The 20,759-nt window shown below is 45.2% G+C and overlaps 1 protein-coding gene across 5 annotated transcripts in view; it reads right to left on the bottom strand.

Annotated features, from left to right (window-relative positions):
* Positions 1–20,759, bottom strand: part of PCYT1B (phosphate cytidylyltransferase 1B, choline) — a 47,086-nt gene that overhangs the window by 23,420 nt on the left and 2,907 nt on the right. Inside the window, exons 1-2 of one of the 5 annotated variants that reach the window (XM_040531531.1) lie at positions 8,554–8,696; positions 6,513–6,618 (exon numbers count right to left, since the gene is read on the bottom strand). The exons of 1 other annotated variant lie outside the window; for it this stretch is intronic. In XM_040531531.1, coding sequence (XP_040387465.1) covers positions 6,513–6,551 — 39 coding nt within the window. In that variant the 5' untranslated portion in view covers positions 6,552–6,618; positions 8,554–8,696. Of the gene's footprint in view, positions 1–6,512; positions 6,634–8,553; positions 8,731–20,759 lie in introns of those variants that run through there. 3 more of the 5 variants (XM_040531542.1, XM_040531520.1, XM_040531499.1) reach the window with 3 other exon arrangements.

Genomic DNA, 20,759 nt, shown 5'->3' with positions numbered 1-20,759 from the left:
TTTCTTGTAATAACTGGAATTGGGTGAAGAGAGCAAGTAATCCATATAACAGCCTTTTCATTTTGGTTAATCCATTAAAGTACCTTTAGAAGTTTGCTATAGTTCTGCCAATAATCAGATGGTTAGACAAAGACTTTGTGCAAATGTACTTCTGTCTTCATCTGACAGACTTTTCCCTTCATCTGTGCCTTTATTATTTTCTGGGCACTTACATTTTGTGATTAGCCAAGCAAGCCGAATCACCCTTGCATTTTGGACCAAAGTAGGCTTCTGAGATCTGCATCATCCTGTAGCGCGATTCTGTGATGCAGGGTGTTCTACAGCTTCAGTGTGACTTCAGTGATGAATTATCTCATTTTGTTTGCTCAGCACCTGCCTCTCGCTTGTATTATTTGATATTCTTGCACTGGAAGCTTCAGTAAATTCTTCCACAGTCACCTATTCCCCGTCTCTCACGATTTCACAGTCCTCTCTCTTTTCTCCTCTTGGTCACTTTTTTTCCAGGCTGAAGAACGCCTCGGAGCTTCATCTGCACACAGTAATGTCTTTGCATTCCTCAAATACATGAGACAGTAAGAGCAGAGTGCAGCGTGGTAGGCAGCACTCCCCAGCTGAGCTGGTTCTGTGGCCAGGACACTTTACAAAGAAATCCTATATGACGGATGGAAGTGGCTCATTTTCAGGTGTATCTTGATGCTGCCTTTTTATTATCCCTCCTCACAGCCTCTCAGGCTACTGTAACCATTTAACTTAGCTGCAATTCAGCAATATAAATATTAAAAGCTTATGTTCCTAAAGGATTTAAAAGAAAGTGGTAGGTGTTTTGTAGATGAACAGAAGTCAAACCACTGAAATGACATCTAAAAAGCACGAACACCTTCACACCTTCTTTAGTTTGCAGTCTGTAATAGGAATAACTAGTTGTGTTAGCTTGTTTTCTGTATTTCTTTTTTTTTTCTTCTTTTTACACAGCAACAAGGAAGACAGAAATATTTTTGAAAAGGGGCAAACATAGACCCATCTACACAATATTGCGTCTGCCTTTATAATTCTGCCTGCAGAGTAATTGCATGCGACGTGCTAATAGAAGGAGCTACTTTTTTATTTATTTAAGACAGCTACACTACCTTGTTCACCACATAACATAAACAGGCAAAAATGTCGTTCTCTTGATGGAGAGAACAGCTATACGTCAAAGATTTTGCCAGTAACACTTCAGACATTGAACCAATACAACTATCCAGGTGAAACTTTGTAGAGCTGGGCTTTGTAGGGCCTGTGCTTATAAAAAAATTAAACTGGCAGGCAAATGCTGTGGGAGGTATGATGCTGTAATCTCCTTTCATCTCAGAGGCAGTATTTAAAACAGATAACTGATTTCACTGGAACAAATCACGTGGGGAAGATCTACTCATATGAGGAAAGATTATTTTGGAACCTGCTCCTGATGTTGGCAAACAGTAATTACAGAGCAGGAAACGCTGACATCAGTTTTAAGGAACATTTCTTAAGAGCAAAATGCTACTGAAACTCTTTAAAAGGAACTAAAAATGCCTGCTGAGTTTCTGAAGCATGAACACCCTTTGCAAGTGGAAACACTATCTGAAGGACTACCCAGGTCTTCTCTTAGAGGTTCAGGGAGTGAACAGTACGAGAAATGAAAATCCCGTTGTCTGTTGGATTTGTGACCTTCAGTAACTTTGGCCCAAACAGGTAAATTTATGAGCAAGGAAGTTGTAATTGAATGTTATCAGTGGGTCCCTCGAGGTAAACTTTTCACAAATGAACAGTTCCAGTATGAACGCATGAAACAGAAGAAAACCTAGCTTGTTCTCCAACGCTTCTGCTGACTCAGAGAGGTGGATGTAACAAAAAATGGAGCAAATTAACCTAACAAGAATAATAACTTAAAAAAAATATAAATCTGTTTGCATGCATTCCAAATTGCCTTATTCCCAGTTGCTTTTTCTGGGCTTTATCTTCAATCAAATATACTTTGCTTGTCATTAGTATTAAGTCGGTAATGATTAAATGCAAGATGCAATTACAAATTTAAGGTACAATAGCAGGAAAAAAGCTTCCACTGCCTTCTCAAGAAGCACACTGATGTAAATATGTTTCATAGATTATAAAACTAGAACAACTACTACATAATCCAGTCTAATCTTTGCAAAAGGCCAGAGAGTTTCAAGACAAGATTCCTGCATGACAGCTGCAACTTCTGACTGAATTGGAGCATGCTTTTTAGAAAACAAAATCCCTCACAGAGGTAGGATGGGTCCCAAGTCAAGCACAGCTCACGTGAATGAAGCACCTCCACCGACCTCTGCAATTCGCAAACCCGGCCTCACTGCCCTGGCACGACTGGACAGAGCACTGCACACAAGGGACCTGGGCACGACCCACCAAAAGAGCTGAAGTTACAGCAGCAAGCAGTCTGTGAGCCCACACCCTACTGCCCTGCTTGCAGGACACCCATCCAGGCTGCCAGCTGCCCCAGCCCTGAGGAGGGACGTGCAGTATTGCAGCCCACGGACGCATGCGGCTCCTTCAGCAGGGCGCTGCTTACCTCGCTGCAGTCTGCAGAGGCCATCGCAAAATGAGGACGCTGCAACTGGGCTGCAGAACCAAACTCAGTGGATTTGCACTTAAAAGCTGAATGGCAGGTGCTTGATGGCCCATGATTAACGCTGAGAGTTGGCAGTGGACAACAGACCCAAAGTGTGTAAGCACTGCTCCGATGCCACTCTGTGTTTTATTGACCGATCCAGAAAATGGAGATAATGTCAACTGGTATTTTGTTTTTATTTCTAATATCTGTTTCTTTTTGCTCCTACATTAGTGCATATACCTGATATGTGCCTAGAAGGCACACATAAAACTTCAGGTTTAATACAGGCAAGGCTTAATCTCCTGAAATCACTCAAGCTATAGTTGAGATATTGGGAGAACTTGGCCCAATTTCAATCTCTGCTTGCGCTTCTACATAAAGATACTTAACGTCTATCAATTATTTCAAGTCAGATGTAGGGTAGCTTTTTTATATAAATCATTACTCAAAATAGAGCTATGTTGGGGAAAAAAAAAAAAAAAGACTAAAAGACCTTTCCCCCAGCACATGAGGCAAGTATTCTCTGCAGTTCCCCAGCTGGAACACAAAAGCATCCTGGGATGAGCTATTTTCCTGCAGGAAGTGCAGTGCACTTCTGTAACAGATCTCTGATTTATCCCGTGCCTTTCACGAGAGCTTTTTCACTGTAAGCCTTCTGTCTGTGTGTGTATAGGGAAGGAAGGCAGATTACCTGGGAACAAATGTGTAAGTGCACAGTTCCAGTTGCACTGAGTACAGGACTACAAATGTGTGATTATACACTACACGTAGTTCTTGTATCTGCAGCATTGGCTTTCTTCTTACATTTCTTATGTATGTTATGTTATAATTTTGAATACACCCTGGGGGAGAGAACAGAGAGAAACTATTCACATTGGTTTTCTACTTGTTTTTAAAGGTATGATACAAACCTTCATAGTAGCGACAACAGCACAGTTTAAGAACTTGGTAACATTCTCCTAGTAAAGCTGCTTCTAAAATAGTATCAGCGATGTATTTGCAAGCAAGGAATACAGTGCACAGAGTGTAACGTTTGCTCCCTGTGTTTACAGGTCATCTGTGAATCCTGCAGAAACGTGTATCTGTAAGTTTGTGATCTGACCAATACAGATCGCAATGTGTTTTTGCAGAGACTATGGCATTTTGGAGTGTATACTGATGACATGTTCTTTGATGCAGCAAAGGCAAATCGCAGCAGATTTCTGGTGCCTACAGGCTATTTTTTAAGTTATTTTTTAAGTGTGGCAAAGATTGCTACGTGTTCCCAAGTGCAAACCATATTGGACATTTTTAAGAGTTTGTGCTTTTGTGTAATAGCCAACATTTACGAAAAGTTAAATTTTCCAGAGCAGAAACCAAACTTGTAAAGGAACTAAAAGATATTTGGGCAAATAAAGTCATTCTGGGTTCCTCAAATGTCAGGCTTTTTACTTATATATTTATGCTTAGTTCCAATTTGAAGTGAACAGATGGCAGACCCCCTAAGAATTAACATCAGATGAGAGAGAACAGACACATGGACACTTTTGTAACCACAATAAAAGCCCCTAAATTTGGCATTAGCTCCTCTGGTTAAAATTGCATATATCTGTTAGTCATACATGAAAAATAAATATGAAGATATATGGCTCATGGAAGTACAATATCTGAAATAATTCTAAAGGATGCATCAGACCCCCTCAAAACACTGTTTGCAAATAAGAACGAGGTGAGGCATCCAGGGATGAAAATATAAAAAGCCAAGGCACGCGGGTTTTACTTGTGATTATTTCAAATGCTGTGCTTAACATTTCATTGCTTAACAGCAGCAATAAGAAAACTGTCTAGAGGAGTCTAATGTCACCTTCATTTCACTGTCATTTCTTCTAAAAATGATAAAGAAATAGGTAAAGCAGCTGATACCTAAAATGACATGAAAGCTGTGATCTTCAAGTGTTCCTGAGTCTCATTCTCCAAATTACTGCAGATACAGTGGCTCCAAGGCATCTGGTGCCTAAGTCCTATTGAATCATAAAAGCGTGTAGCCTCTGAACCTCAAGACAAGGCAGCAGAAGTAAGCCCAGGCTCGGGAACAGTTGCTGGGATTGCCAGGGTGAACCTCAAATAGCCCCGATGCTTACAGTGCCTTGGCAGAACACGTTTTATCTGCCATATGGACAGCTCCTAAGTCTCCAGCTAGTCCCTCTGCCTTCACAACAATGATGTTAGGCAGAAAAACCCAGCACGGTACTTCCACGCAGGGCAAACAGGCAAACAGGACCCGGCTGCAGCTCGAGCCGGGTGCCAACAGGCTTGCTACGGCAGTACGGACGTCACGTAGCCGTGACCTTGGGAACAGCCTGGTGCTCCTGGGACCCCACTGCCACGGGAACACCCACCAGCTTCTTTCAGTCATCTGGCGGACTGACCCTAAAGTACTGTTCTCAGCTGCTTAATTCCTTCCCGGCCCTGTACCCACCAACATCCCAGTAGGCACAGCCACCCACCTGCCTATGCCCTCTCCTCCCCTGTAGTTCCCCTTGGCTAATTCAGGTGCTTTTTGTGCCTAACTTCCCCTGCATGTTGCAGAAAGGCCTTTATTCCTCATTGGGGCGTAATCTCACATCAGACCAAAGCACAACAAGCTAGGTACTGCCATGGAAACATCCATTTCAGTGTACTTCATTCCCTTAACTGACCTAACCCTAAGGGCGTCAGCCGACTTTGAAAATATTACATTGGCACTCAGGTCCCAGCAGTCCTTTTCCAGATGTTCTCACTGAGGCCTAGGTTGGATGACAGAGACATGAAATATGAGGAAAAGAAGCTCTCCATATGTTGAAGGGAAGGATGAGGCCAACCAGTAGTTTTGAGGTTTGTTTTCAGGTAAGTTTCGATGTGTATTCGTTTTTGCTTTATTTGCAGCACCGTACTTATAAATTGCCATTGTTCCTTTTTCTGAAAGACACTATCTGGAATAGTCTTGCTGAACAAAGAGGGGTGTTGAAATGTCTGTTTCTTTACTGCGGGTTGAGGATTAGCAACTCTCAAGGTGCACACTGACCCTTCAGCGAGCTGCCCACATGGAGTTTCTTGTGCGACCGAAGTCAAACTCTTGACCCCAACGGACTTGCCTTTTTCTTTTCAGAGGGCTTTATACTTCCTCTCTTGTATTTCCTCCTTTGGTATCTCTGCCATCCACTTAGACTAAGGGCATGCCTCACTTATGGGCCTTTTCGGTATAGGTAGACACAGGCAAACCTTAAAGGGGATTCCCACACCGAGATCTGGAGCCCACCAGTGGTCTGCAACCCTTAAAGTTACGTGGGGGCAACTGCCATATCTTGAATGCATGTCACGATACGACCAGGAGCAATGTTTATCCATTTAAAACAATGGAGACCCCTGCAACCAAACCATGGATATTCCAGTGGCTAAGCAGGAGAAGCAATGCTCATTTAAAAAAAAAAAGAAAGTGATTGGACAGTGATAGATTGAAAAGTGGCCTAACCCAGCAGTTTGGTCCAGATGAGAAATGGATAAGTGCAGAACTATACAAACCAGGACTGGTGAAATGCTATTTGTTTTTTCTCTTGACCACAAATCTATTAAAATCACCATTAGGGACAAAGCTGGAGGCTCTAGTTGATTTGTTTCTCTGCGGTGCACTACGACTAGCATACATAGGTCACTCTAGGAGAGATTTTTCTGGCATCCGAATACATGGAAGTTGAGAGCATAAAGAAGGCAAAGTCTAAGTGAAAGGTGGATCAGGGGAATTGACTGAAGCAAGAATGCTCATTAATGCTCTAGTCAGTTAAGAAAACCCAAAGAGTGTCTTGGGAAAAAATTAATGGCAATTTATATCACAACAGTACTACACACCGGAAAACATCAGCTTTCAATACACATTGAAACTTACCTGAGATTTGCCTTCAATGTGCCCTGTTTCCCTGCTCATTGAAGGATACAGGGGTTTTCCTTAGTCCTACTGTGACACTTCCTGCCAAGCTAGCAGACTCCATAGCCTAAAATCAGAGGACCTAGTGACAGATATCCATTAAAAATATTCAGAGTTTTAAGGCTTCAATTAAATAATTCATTTTTCAATGAACAGGACAACAACAACTGTTGCAGAAAACAACTAATCCCCTTTCCATCTTTTAAAATCTGGGCTCATTCTTAAGTTTAATATCCTCTTTTAACACAAGGAGCTTCCTAAATACAAGCATACGCTAAGAACTTTAAGGCCCAGATAATTCATTTTAGAGCCGTATAATAACCAAAGAGAAGCATCAAAAAGTCCTCTGTAAATGCCACACTGGTATCGTCCTGAGGTACCATCCTGTGGTCCAGCAGAACAGGATGATACTAAAACGTTAACCGAGATATATACCGCTTTTAGATGTACGGATGAAGTATGTGACTTGTCCAGTGATCCACCACTGAGCATACTGACTTCAAAGGAGAGGGATCAGAAAATGTACTGAAAATACTTAAAAGCATCTGATAGGAGCTTAAAACCCCCACTACTACTCAACATCTGCGGAGTTGTGATTAGCTTTTCTGGACACCAGCTCTGAATTCTTCCCACTTGAGACACAGCTTTGTTAAGGGGAACTTGACTGCACTTGTCTGTAACATTCCTTACACCCTAACCAAGTGAGGTAGATCCCATTAAACTTCTTTTTTTTTTTTTTTCATTTTTTTCCTGAAGACAATGTAGATCTGCTGGCTGACAAAATACCACTTCATAAGGACACTTTTTCCATGAATCTTTGTTCAGATAAATGTCTCCACTGCCTGTTATTAATTTACTGGTACCTGTGAAGATCTAAAACACCGTAATGAATCCCTGCTTTACTCGCGTACTCTAGCTGTCACCTTAATTTCCACAGAAATTATACTGGAATAGGTGACACTGTAAATACTGGCATCATATTGTCACTTCTTTCTTTAAGATCTTTTAAAACGTCAGACTACATGGAGTAATGTATTCAGACGGGTTGTTACACCTGAGCTTTTGACAGAGAAATCCTAGTGTGTACGAACACCCTGCAGGAACGGCACGTGAGCTCACCTTCCCCACTAGAAAGCTCCAAAAGCATCCCTTGAACAAATTAAAGAGTTTTCTTTAAAGTTTATTCTAATTATACCACTAGCAAGCAGAAAATGTCAATTTAGGTCAACTCCAACGAGCGTTGCTATTCCTTGTCACATTAAATGTCTCGACTACCGCGCTGAGCTTAATTACTGAAGTCTGGTTTTTAAGTACGCGTTAATTAGGACCGTGACAGAACCCGGGAGCTCGGTGAGCTGATACCCCGTGTCTAAACTGTTGCATCAGTCGCAGACCTCCACACCTCGGTACGCCTGCGGGTCTGGGTGCTGCGTGCAGGTATGGCTCCTGCCGCCTCTACCAAGGGGCAGGCGACGGCAGGGCAAGGAGCGACTGCTCCCGACGGGCACGACACAAGGCTTCAGGGAAAAGACAGAAAACGCACGGGTTGTGTTGGGTCAGCGCACGGGAGGTAGGAGGCTTTGACCCCTTGGGGAGTCAAAATCCCTTGGGGTCCCAGCACAGGGCCAGCGGGGCTGGGGCCTCACCGGGCTCCTCTGCCAGCGGGGCTACAGCACAGCGAGGGCAGCCTTAAAATAAGAGAGGGGAACTGGACTGAACTAACCTTCCCTTCCCTTCCCTTCCCTTCAATTCCATTCAATTCCATTCCCATTCCCCTTTACCTTAACCTTCCCCTTCACCTTCCCATTCCCCTTCCCCTTACCCTTCCCCTTCCCCTTCCCCTTCCCTTCCCCTTCCCCTCCGTTCCCTTCCTCTTCCCGTTCCCCTTCCCCTCCCTATCACTATCACTATCCCTTCCCCTTCCCTTCCCCTTCCCTTCCCCATCCCTTCCCCATCCCCATCCCCGTCCCTCTCCCGTTCCCCCCCCGGCCCCCGGACTCACCAGGCGCGGCTGGGGGCAGGTGTGCTCCAGCTCCTCCATGGCCCCTCCTCGCCGCTCATCACCGGGGGATTTCGGGAGGCCCGGCTCTGACTCAGCACCGGCGGCGAGCACTGGCATGGCCGGCGGCAGCCCCCCCCCGCCCCTCTCCTCTCCTCTCCTCTCCCCCCCGCCCGGTCCCCCTCAGGCCGTCACGCGGGTGCCCGCCCCGGGGGGGGTCTCCCCGGGAGCCGCCCGCGCGTCGCCATGGCAACCGGGCGTCTCCCCCTCCTCCCTCCCTCCCTCTTTCCCCGCCCGGCCTAGCGGCGCGCCGCGTTCATTTGCATGCGGCCTCTTGATTGGCTGGCTGCCGCCGCCACCGCCCCGCGGCGCCACGGCGGGCGCCCGCTGGCTCCGCCCACGCCTGCGCCGGAGGGGAGGGGCCCTGCGAGGCGGGGAGCGGGGGCGGGGCGCGGCCGGGACCGGCGGGGGGGGGAGCGGCGCGGCTTGTTGAAATAAAAACAGAAATGAAGAACCCAAAACCGATAGAACGACCCCAAAAATAAAGGCGAGGCGAGCTAGGAGGAGCCGTTCCTCAGGGGGCGAGGCGCCCGGCCCCGGGTGCTGAACGGACAGCTCCCGGCCGTTAACGGCTGCGCGCGCGGCCCGCCCCCTGCTGCTTCGCCCCGAAACGGGGGGATCTGACCAAAATCGGGGACTCTGACCCAAAAATGGGTGCTCTGGCCAAGGGGGGGTGCCCTGACCCACAGGCGTGCTCTGAGCACGGGGTACCCTGACCAAAGGGGGTGCTCCACCCCAAAAAGGGATGCCCTGACCAAAAACGGGGTGCTCTGACCCAAAAATGGGTGCTCTGACCCAAAAGGGGTGCCCTGACCGAAGGGGTACTCTGCCCCAAAAGGGGGTGCGCTGACCAAAAGTTGGTACTCTGACCAAAAGCGGGTGCTCTGACCCAAAGCAGGTGCTCTGACCCAAAGCGGGTGCCCTAACTAAAGTGGGTACTCTGACCCAAAGTGAGTGCTCATTTCCTCAGGAAAAATATTTCAAGGAGTGTTACACTTTTAGGAGGACATTTGGGCAGAGCAGTGTCGGGACATGAGCAGAGGGACCTCACAAGTAGCCCTTCAACAAACCCAGCCGCGTGTGGCAGCTCCCAGGCGACCAGTGCCAGGGCACAGAAGGAGCGGGACAAGGTAGATGCCTGGCTGGGGTCAGTGCCCAGCCCTTCCTGACCTAGCGTGGGAGATGAAGGGGAAGAGATGCTATGCAGCCGGATGATTGCCAATAAATTGGAAATGTAAATTCCTTCACCTCGCTTTGTGCGCAGAAAGGTGAACTCCATCTTTGCTTTCATGCTGGGAGTTTGCTATTGAGCCTGGCTGCATTTCAATTAGTATTTCATAATGTTTTTTTCGTAGAGATGATCTTTTTCTATATACATGTAGCATTAAAGAACAATATCTCTCTTACAGTGGTGTTATCAGCTAAGTGGTGCCAGAATTTCAACGTGGAAGTGGAATACCTTTGTTGTTGCTCACTTCTTTTCCAACTTTGGGAGATATTTTATACTAAAGCTTTCTTGCCTTCTGTTTGAAGAGCATGATCAAGAAAATGTTTTCTACCGCATTAATAGAGAGAGTTGAAATAATGGCAAAGGCTCTGGTGAGAAGGCAGGGGAAGAATGTGGGGTCCGTCACATGCATCCAAACTGACTTTGTCACAGGCCACCCTGGCTCTGAAGATCTTAGTTAATGTTCTGGTTTTAGGTTCTTGGACAAGGCATCCTAAACTGCCTCTTCTTCTTGCTGTGGAGGAAAACGGCCTTTCAAAAGGCTGGAAGATGTGTTCTTTACTCTCTAAAATAAATAAATAAAAATTAGATTTGACTGGAGAAGCTGAGTGGATGGCCTTCCGGAAATCCTTACTAGCAAGCCAACTTTTAAAAGACCAGTGGAGAAAGAGTGATGAGTGGGATGGTTCATGCATCTGACTTCTTTTATGTAACCAAATATCTTGCATCAGGCTGCGTATGGTCTCTTGGGCATCCTCTTGCTATTTCTTCAGAAGTAAACGGGACGTATAGCCACAGCCTTTAACAACGGAGCTCTTGGCAACAACTGCTTGGGCTTGAATAGACATCTGATGCATAAAAATCCTGTCCCATGGTGCATAAATTGATTTTATATGCAAACGAGCCCGGAAACCATGATCCAGTCCCCTTAACACTAATTCCAAGATCTGAACTGAGTAGACAGCAAACAGGGAAAATTCTTAATTGCAAGGAAGGTTCCCTCTGAGACGTAGTGGTTGGTTGTTTTTTTGTTTGTTTGTTTGTTTGTTTTTGTTTTGTATTTGTTTTTGTTTTGTTTGTATGGAATTTCTTTTTTGCAAACTGGAACAATTCATTCTCCAAGTTTGATATATACATATATATATCAAATATTTAGCTGTTACATTTAAATCTCCTCCATTCTCAAACAAAGTATTATCTCCATCTGGACTTCTTGTGCAGCTGAACACCATGGAGACAAGTATTCCTGTGCAGACTCCTCTATATTTTCAGGCTGTCATTTTTAAATACCCCCTTGCCTTTTTTTCAGTTTAGTCATTGAAATGCACACAAATGCAACTAAATAAACTTCAATTCCTTATAGACACCATCACCTATAAAATCTCTGTCATGCTTTTACCATAGTATGCATATTAAACTGAATCTAGCAGACGAGCACTGATCAGACAACATGGCTGAAGTCTGAATTAATGTGTCCACTTCCATCAGAGAGGTTATTCCCCTTTCTCTGATGGCTTAAGATAAGTGAGAAACTTAGTTCATCAAGCTTACTACGTCAAGGTCATAGCTGTGCTACTTAGTGTATACAAATGGCATCCTTGCCTTAAGGCAAAATGCCTAGAAGAGCAACCTGTACGTGGAAACTGGGAATGAACCTGTTGAAGACCTCAAGCTGCTTGAGAAGGGAAATGATGTGCATTATACAATTAGTTAACAAGGAATGCTTTCTGCTCTTTAAATGCTAAAGCAAAGATATACCCCCATCTTCAGCAAAGTTTAATGACTTACCTCTAAGCCCCTTGCTAACACAGTAATTTGTCTCAGATGCCCTCAGTGGTCCAGATCTGTTACTGCTACAGAGAAGTTTGTAAACACCCAGCAGTCTCCAGGCTAAGGTCTGCTGTATTAGCAGGACACTCCATGCTTCTGATGTCCTTTGTAAAAGCAGGGACAGGAGTGTATTGCAGCCCCTAGAGAATATTACCAAGTGTTTGAAGTGCCTCAGTAGACAGTAAGCACTAAATACCACAGCAGAAGCTGTATTTAAAATGGTCTGCCCATGAGAGAGGCTGCAAGAGTCTTCTGACTTAGACCTGAGTCATACTACAGAAAAATAGACCCTCGAGTGTTTCCTGTCCAAAAGTCAGCAGGAAGCCATGGAAAACTGGGGAGATGCATGGTTAAATAGGGTTTGAATTCAAAGACAAGCATCTACAGAAAACATCACAGAATAAATTCTTGAATATTTAACAGATGAGCTGGGTTGTGCTTCAATATATGTTTTTTGGATCCTGAAGGCTTTAATGGCTGTCAGCTGCAAGATTTTGTAAGATGGCGGAATGGCTTATGGCTGGAACAGAATACTTAAAATACTATGTTTTTTTCTACCTATCTATCAATCTCTCTCTGTGTGTGTATATATATATATACGTACACACAGACCTATATATGTAGGTATAGCCAAGTCTCTCTATATATAGACTTATAGACTATATATACATAAGATATATAGGCAAGTCTATATAGAGAGACTTGCTGGAATTAGTAGTCAAAAAAAATAGAAGAAAAAGATACCATATTGCTGTGATGATCAATTAGTTAAATCACATATTTTTAGACCGGGATTAAAACCCCACAATTCTGGATTTTTTTTTCCCCACCTGCAAGGGCAGAGAATGAAAGGTATCAATTTAAATACACCTACTGGTTTTCACTGCCTCCAACACCATCACTTTGCTGCTTCCATGCAATTTTATCTGATACTGTAGCTTTAACTCATTTTTAAGGTGTAGTTCATCATTCCAGAGGAATGCACAGTGCTTACAAACTATCGCCTTTTTGTTAAAGTAAATTAAAAGTACTTCTGATTTATGAGAGTGCCTTACAGAATTGCATATGGATTAAATCCATGCTTTTTTTTTTAATATATATGTAATGACAGACCTTAATTATTACCTTATTATATACCCTTAATTATTAAGGGTAAAAACACAGGATTTGGTATAACAAAATCTGGCTCTTTCCACATTCCTGTAGCAGAGATGTGATTTTTAGTAAATACTATATTCTCAAAATGCTTGTACAGAATCAAATTAGACAGTCTTTCAATAATCACAGAATCATGGAACCACAGAATATTCTGAGTAGAAAGGGACCCACAAGGACTGTCGAGTCCAACTCCTGGCTCCACACAGGACCACCCAAAAATCAGACCGTGTGTCTGAGGGCATTGTCTAAACACTCCTTGAATTCCAGCAGGCTCAGTGCCATGACCACGTCCCTGGGGAGCCTGTCCCAGTGCCTGACCACCCTCTGGGTGCAGAACCTTTCCCTAACCCCCAGCCTGACCCTCCCCTGTCCCAGCTCCGTGCCGTTCCCTCGGGTCCTGTGGCTGTCCCCAGAGAGCAGAGCTCAGCGCCTGCCCCTCCGCTCCCCTCGTGAGGAAGCTGTAGGCCACAATAAGACTTTTTTTTAAAAAGGCATGTCAGTTCCAATATAGTTTATAGATAAATCTTCTGAAATTTGTAAGTACCTAAAATAGGGGCTTCTAAAGTGCCATTCATCCATGCCTTATAGCACTATTTTGAATAAGTGGGGCGATCAACTTTGGGGTAGGTTCTTTGTGTTCTCACTCTTTTATGAACTGCTTTTACAAGCACTTTCGAAGAAAATAGTAAGAAATTATGGTTGGTATTGGACCAAGAAAATATGTGTCTTAATTTTATCTTTCTGCAGTCGTAGAACAGTCACTTAGAGTAGGAAATGTTAGGTCTGTTTCTCCCGTTATTAGATTGTTTTGTTGTCCTTGCTATTTTTAACAATCAAGCTTTTAATTATTGTGCTGTCATGGGAGGACAGCCTTCCCAGCAGTGGGACTTTCCTGCTGGGTGCACAGAGGTTGTGAAGCATTTCAATTAGCTAGTCTCGGTTCATCATTCTCTCCCCAGGACTGCAATAATTTAATCAATCCATTCTTATCACTGTTCTTACTTTCTTGTTAGAAAGTTTTTTCTTAACATCTAACCTGAATTTTTGTGGCCGCAGCCTTGCTTTCGTACTGGACATAGAGAACAGTTTTATTCTCTTTTGCTTTTAGTAGGCATTGACTATTTATGGTTAAGATTTTGAATCAACAGTTACTGGATTTGGAGTGGAGATCTGGCATTCAGCAGACAGGTTGCTATTTTTGACAAACCTCATATGCCTCTTCTAGACTAAACAGCCCCAGCTCCAAAGTTTTCTTATACGTCACATTTGACAGGCCACCTCACTATCTTCTGTGTCGCTTTTTGGGTATCTATACATTCTTGCAGAGTGGTGTAAGCACGGTACTACAGCTACTTTACCAGTACTGAGAAATATATTGCTAAATATTACAGATCCCACTGCTTTTTCTATCTCAGTATAAAGTTTGCCTAAATGATTCATGCTGTCTCTCTCCTGCTTCTTACTCACTCATTACAGATAAATATAATTTAAGAAAAATCTCTTTCCTATTTGTATTTAAAGTATGTTGTTATCCTTCCTTTCTCTTTTTCTCTGCAAGCCATTATTTTCTCTCTTCCCGGAACAATTTCACCTTCCCCTCTTCTGCCTTTCTAGACATGCACACCAACCCCCTCAAATCCACACAAAAGCCTTTGCTAAGGCTGTCTTGCCCGTATTTTTATTGCATTCTCTTCTACCCTTCTGTCATAGTTTTGGCTAGGACGGGGTTAATTTTCCTTGTAGAGGCTCACACAATGCTGTGTTTTGGATTTTTGATGAAAACAGTGTTGATAACACATGGATGTTTTAGTTGTTGCAGAGCAGTGCTTGCACAGAGCCAAGGACTTTTCAGCTCCTCATGCTGCCCTGCCAGCGAGGAAGCTGGGGGCACACCGGGAGCTGGGGAGACACAGCCAGGGCAGCTGGCCCCAATGACCAAAGGGATATCCCATACCACATGGCACCATGCTCAGCAATAATAGCTGGGTGAAGGGGGGACGGGGGTGTTCGGACTGGTGGCATTTGTCTTCCCAATAAACTGTTACACGTGATGAACCCTGATGCCATGGAAGTGCCCGAACGCCTACCTGATGATGGGAAGTAGCAAATGAATTCCATGTTTTGCTTTGCTTGCACACGTGGCTTTTGCTTTACCCACTAAGCTGGCTCTGTCTCACTCCATGAGCTCTCACATTTTTACCTTTCCGATTTTGTCCCCCATCCCACCTGGGGAGAGTGAACGAGTGGCTGTGTGGTGCTTAGCTGCCTGACAAGGCTAAATCACACCATCTTCAATCTATCTGCTGCCTTCCTTTTCCCCCGGCTCTATTTCAAACTTCTTGGATTGATCTTCAGTATTCCATCGCTCTCTCTTTTTTCAATATTAAAAGCTTCCAATACCTTTTTTTTCTCTGTCATTCTTGTGAACCTTTATCTGCCCACTTGTCACATATTCATGCAAATGCCTTCACGGATCTTTTCCTGTACTATTTCAAATGCCAACCTGCCAAGTAAAACACCAAAAAAATTTACTCTAGACGGCATGCAAGTTGGGGATCAATGCTTAATATTTTGGATACCAGCAACTTAATAACTGTAGATTTTGCTAATCTAGAGATACGCACCTTATTTAAAGCATAACATGTACCCATGCATTGTAAAATGAGTATCTGTTAGCTAGTTTAGCTTTTATTAATAATTAAGATTGTCTGACCCTAATATCCTGTTTGAATTGCTTATAGCTTTGCCAACTTTGAAGCCTTTGATCTAACATGTTACCAGCTGGGCACCTTCTGTCCACTGAGCAGTTGTGGAAAAACTTCTGCCAGCATGATACAGCTGCTTCCCATGACTGGGAGGAGAGATCTGATATTTTGTTAGAGGTTTGGCACTCATGACAGTGGTGTGCCATTTTCTATTTTCATGAAAATTGGGCAAATTTAGTCTTGGATGTAAGGATGTAAGTCACTTCATATGTGTCAGGGTCCTGAGGGCACTAAGCAAACTTCTTGACCCTGACAAGCCTGATTTGGGGCCTCCACCCCACACCCTCTGCCTGTGGGCTCAGGGGCTCTTTTTAAGCTTCAGCCCTTGTCTGAACAATATTGGAGGAATACTGATCTCCATCATATGCTTGGCCCACCCACCAGTATGATCTGGACCTGAAGCTGCAGGCTGAATTCCTGGCTTGACCCCAACCCTTCCTTATTTCTGTAGACCTGCCTCGTGATCCCTGGACCTGTTCCTAACCTATATCTGCTGGCTGACTAAATGGCTTGACCTGCCTCATCACCATGATATGGCCTTACGATCAGGACTCTTGGTTGGACCTTGCCACCATCTGCTGTTCTGTCCTGTTCACCTTGCTTGGGTATGGTGGGACTGGGCCCTGACTGTTGAAGCTCCTGATCTGCCAGCCTTGCGATCCATCTAGGCTCTTGATTTGCCTTTCCTTAAGGAGCAGCTCCCCTCCTGCTACTCCCTAGCAATACGTACGGTACTGGTGTGCCTAATCTTGTTTTTAGCTATTAAAGTATCTGGGAACCCCATTCCTTACTGAGTATGGGTGAAAATAAGCAACCCTTGTCTATTTCTACAGAACAACTGCCTCTGTTTAGTCCTGGGACTTGGAAACTCTGAAGACCTCTTCCTATAACAGCTTATTTCATAAAATAAGGCAAATCAAGCCACCAAAACTGATCAGAAGGACTCTCTTTTAGGTTCACAGTTGCTTTCCTGTTGGTGTCCACAAGGGAGAATCAAAAAGCGTGTGAGTCAGACCTGAAGGAAAAAATCGTGTCTGGTTAGTATTGGAAGGTGGGATCAGATACTAGTGGAATGGGCACATACAGAAAGGACGCCTGAGAAGCACCAGAGAACTACTCTTTAGATCAGACACAGACAACCCAAGTTTGGTCTCCATCATTTGTAAATCCTTTCTGTTGTCTCCCCTTCAGAAAAGATGATCTCAGCCCCTCCCTTATGATGGTAACTGTTAGATTGTTGTTAAGGCTTTTGTATACTACGGTGAGAAGGTTTTTAATAAAGAAGCACCACCTCCTCCCAAGAAATAAGACATAAAGAGGCTAATCGTTCTGCTTGGAGAGTGGAGCATGGATAACATGCAGTGAAAACCTAGATCATGCTTTGTAGAGGAAAGCTAGAAAAATGTGTTGGGAAACAGGACACAAAAACATACTAAAAAAATAAATCTTGAAAACAACAACAACAAAAATTTAGCAAAGGCTACATTTGCTACTTTTTGATAGACTGATATAGCGGAAGTGTGGAGAGAAAAAGACTTCCTTAAAGAAAGTCTCTTTTGTAAAACCGGGATGAGGGAAGACAAGATGTAGACTGCAAAGAAGCAACTATGGGAAAAGGAGAAAAAACTTCATATGCTTTCTGGATTTACAAAGCTAAACACAAACGTCAAGTTGTCAGACTTGTCTGATTTCCTGCCTATCCTTAAGTATGTCAATAATTTGTAAATTCTTTCACTGATTCTCAAACCATACCTATGCATGTTTACCATACCATGAAAGTCCCAGGACTAATTTTTCATGCTTTAATCAGATTTGATACTGAAATTAGATTACTGCCATTTGTTCTCATTCAATTTCATATCCATTTTTGTGGGATCTGTGCCATGTTTGAATGGGAATGGTATGGGCTGGTGTGTCAGGCAGGTTCTCTTCACCTTTGGACAACTCAGAGGAGTGAGACTCCAGCACTTTCAGAAATGGCCTTCTAGAAAGCCTGTGGAGCATAGAGGGAGATGGGCGAGAGGTAGGAGTTAAACCCACCCTACAGGTTTTCCTGATGGATGGAACAGGGGATAGCTAAATAAAAATATAATATAGGGGAACAACTGGCTGATGGGTCAAGCTCAAATGGTTATAGTAAATGAGGTTGCATCAGGCTGGTGGCCAGTCACTAGGGGAGTTCCCCAGGGCTCCATTTTAGGGGCAGTTCTATTTAAATTTTTCATAAATGACTTGGATGTAGGACTAGAAGTTGTTCTTGGTAAGTTTGCAAATGACGCTAAATCGGGAGGAGCTGCTGAAGCCATCAAGGGTAGAGAGGCCTTCCAGAGAGATCTTGACAAATTAGGGATCTGGGCAATCACCAACTGCATGAAGCTCAACAAGAGCGAGTGTTGGATTCTGCACCTGGGAAGGGGCAACCCTTGCTGTGTGCACAGACTGGGCGACGAGAGGCTGGAGAGCAGCCCTGCAGAAAGGGATCTGGGGGTTCTGGTTGACGGCAAGTTGAACACGAGCCAGCAGTGTGCCCTGGCAGCCAGGAGGGCCTGGGGTGCATCAGGCACAGCACTGCTAGCTGGTTGAGGGACGGGATTGTCCTGCTCTGCTCTGTGTTGGTGCAGCCTCACCTCAAATACTGTGTGCAGTTTGGGGCACCACAATATAAAAAGGACATAAAACTATCAGAGAGTGTTCAAAGGAGGGCTGCAAAGATGGTGGGGGGTCTAGAAGGCAAGATATATGAGGAGCAGCTGAGGTCCCTGGGTTTGTTCAGCCCAGAGCAGAGCAGGCCAAGAGGAGGCCTCATGGCGGCCTGCAGCTCCCTCACGAGGAGAGCGGAGGGGCAGGCACTGAGCTCTGCTCTCTGGGGACAGCCACAGGACCCGAGGGAACGGCGTGGGGCTGGGACAGGGGAGGGTCAGGCTGGGGGTTAGGGAAAGGTTCTGCACCCAGAGGGTGGTCAGGCACGGGGACAGGCTCCCCAGGGACGTGGTCATGGCACTGAGCCTGCTGGAGTTCAAGGAGTGTTTAGACAACGCTCTCAGACACACGGTCTGATTTTTGGGTGGTCCTGTGTGGGCTAGGAATTAGATTTGATGGTGCTTGCAAGTACCTTAGAACTCAGGGTATTCCAGGAGTTTGTGGAGTCTCCACCTCTGAGACAGTCAAACCTTGACTGGACACAGCCTGAGCAGCCTGTGCAACCTGGTCCTGCTTTGAGCAGGGGAAGGACTAGAGATCTCTGAGGCCCCTTCCCACATGCATTATTCTAAGATCCCGCACTGAGGCTAGATAGAGCAGGATGACAAAATGATTTATGCTGTGGGGAAGAATTCTGACAGCTTAAGAGCCTCAAAGGTACAAAAAATTGGGGAAGTTATTATTGTTGAAAGATGAGAGGGAAAGTGGAAAGTCTTTTCCCAGGTTCTGTATTATTGTGGATTACATAATTTCTAAGCAGGTCATGAATTTTTGAAAAATACAAGAATGAGAGAATTAAAGTGACCCTCAGTAACAGCTGAACTTCTGTATTTCTACTACCCGAGTGAAACAGTAATGATACCAAAAGGCCAAATATAAATATGGAAAGTGATTCAGTAGGACTTTAGCAATTCAGTAGTGATACAGTCGGACTAGATGGTCTTTGAAGGTCCCTTCCAACTGTACTAATCTATACTATTCAATATACAAGATTTTGTTACGATGAGTTATGGACTCTGGACATATGGTAAGGTTGACATGGGATTTGCATGTTGGTGCCCTGAATGCATTAATTGACCCTAAATGCCCTGACCAGTCGCAGCTGGGGTGTCCCCATATCTGCTGCCAGCATATGGGGCCAAAGAGCCCAATATTTCAGTTCAGCCCCGGGCCTTCAGTCCGCACCTGAAGTACGTTGTAGGTGTGTGCAGCTCCGGCTGTGCTGCAGCGGAGCCTGGCAGTGGACCCAGCTGATGCAGACCTTGACCCGTGGGCTGACTTCCTGACCTGGCCTGGGACCCGTCCCATCATCGTGGACTTGCCTGGTGGTCTCTGGCCTGTGCCTGACCCATGTTACCATCACTGACCCTGACCTGACTCTGACTTGCATTTCTGGCTTGTCTGTGTGGCGAGGCAAATCCATAATCTTGTTTGATGATTTGGACTCCTGGCTGACCCTGACTACCACGTGGGATGGGGCCCAGGGTGGTAGGGTCTCTCCCTCACCAGCTGTGTCATGTTATCCCTGTCCTTGTGTCCTTGCTGCACCCTGACAGGAAGCTCAGGCCTTCTGAACCCCTAAACTGAGCACAGTAGTGCCTGCCCCATGGCTCTGTGGGGTCTTGTCCACGTGATTTCCTCTGAGTCATCAGCCTGACCCTGCCTGGGCTTTGGTCTGCCCACCATGATGGTCCCTGCCCAGCCCTGGCTCTTGAGCAGATCCTCCACCCTGGCCTCCAGGGTTCCCCATGCTGTGTCTTTGCCCTGGCTCAGTGTCCATGAAGTAGCGCATTGATGACCCACACTCCACGGTAAATCCCTTCTGAGCCCCAGTCTCCATGAGGTGTGAGGACACTCCCTGCTCAGAGGGGAGGCAGCTGCTAGCTCTCAGAGGACCCCAGTACCCCTGACCAGCCTCACCTGCAGCCTCTACCTTCAGCCCAGGGGCTCTGCACCACCATCCCTTGCCTGAGCTGCATTATAAGAGTGCTGGTCTCCAGCTCAGCCACAGCCATGCTGTTACTTCCTAGTTTGACCTCAGACCTGACTCATTGCTGTGGACTTGTCTGGTGCTCATTGGGTTGTGTCTGACCCTGAATACCACCATCAGGCCTGATCCACACCCATGGGCTGACTTTGAGGCTTGACCTTGGACCTGCCTCATCGCCACGGGCATGCCTGGTTGACCAGCAGGCTGTGCCTGACCTGGACTACTATTGCTGGATCTGCTCCTGATCCATGTCTGTGGGACACAGCACTGAATTTCCCTCTGCTGGGGAAGTAACCGGCTCCTGCTGCTTCCTGGTGCTGTGAGTACAGGCTCTACTGGCACTAACTCAGAAAGAGACCTCTGGGGACTACAACTAAACCGTAAATTTTACAGCGCATTGTGATGGCTTCCTCTTTCCTGCTGAAGAGGCTTGAAACAATGAACACCGAGAGTATTTGCCAATGGACGTGTATTTGAT

The sequence above is a fragment of the Cygnus olor genome, chromosome 1, assembly GCF_009769625.2.
Source record: "Cygnus olor isolate bCygOlo1 chromosome 1, bCygOlo1.pri.v2, whole genome shotgun sequence".
NCBI lineage: Eukaryota > Metazoa > Chordata > Aves > Anseriformes > Anatidae > Cygnus > Cygnus olor.
Note: the sequence above shows the minus strand (reverse complement) of the source record. Positions and strands in the feature narration are given on the sequence as shown.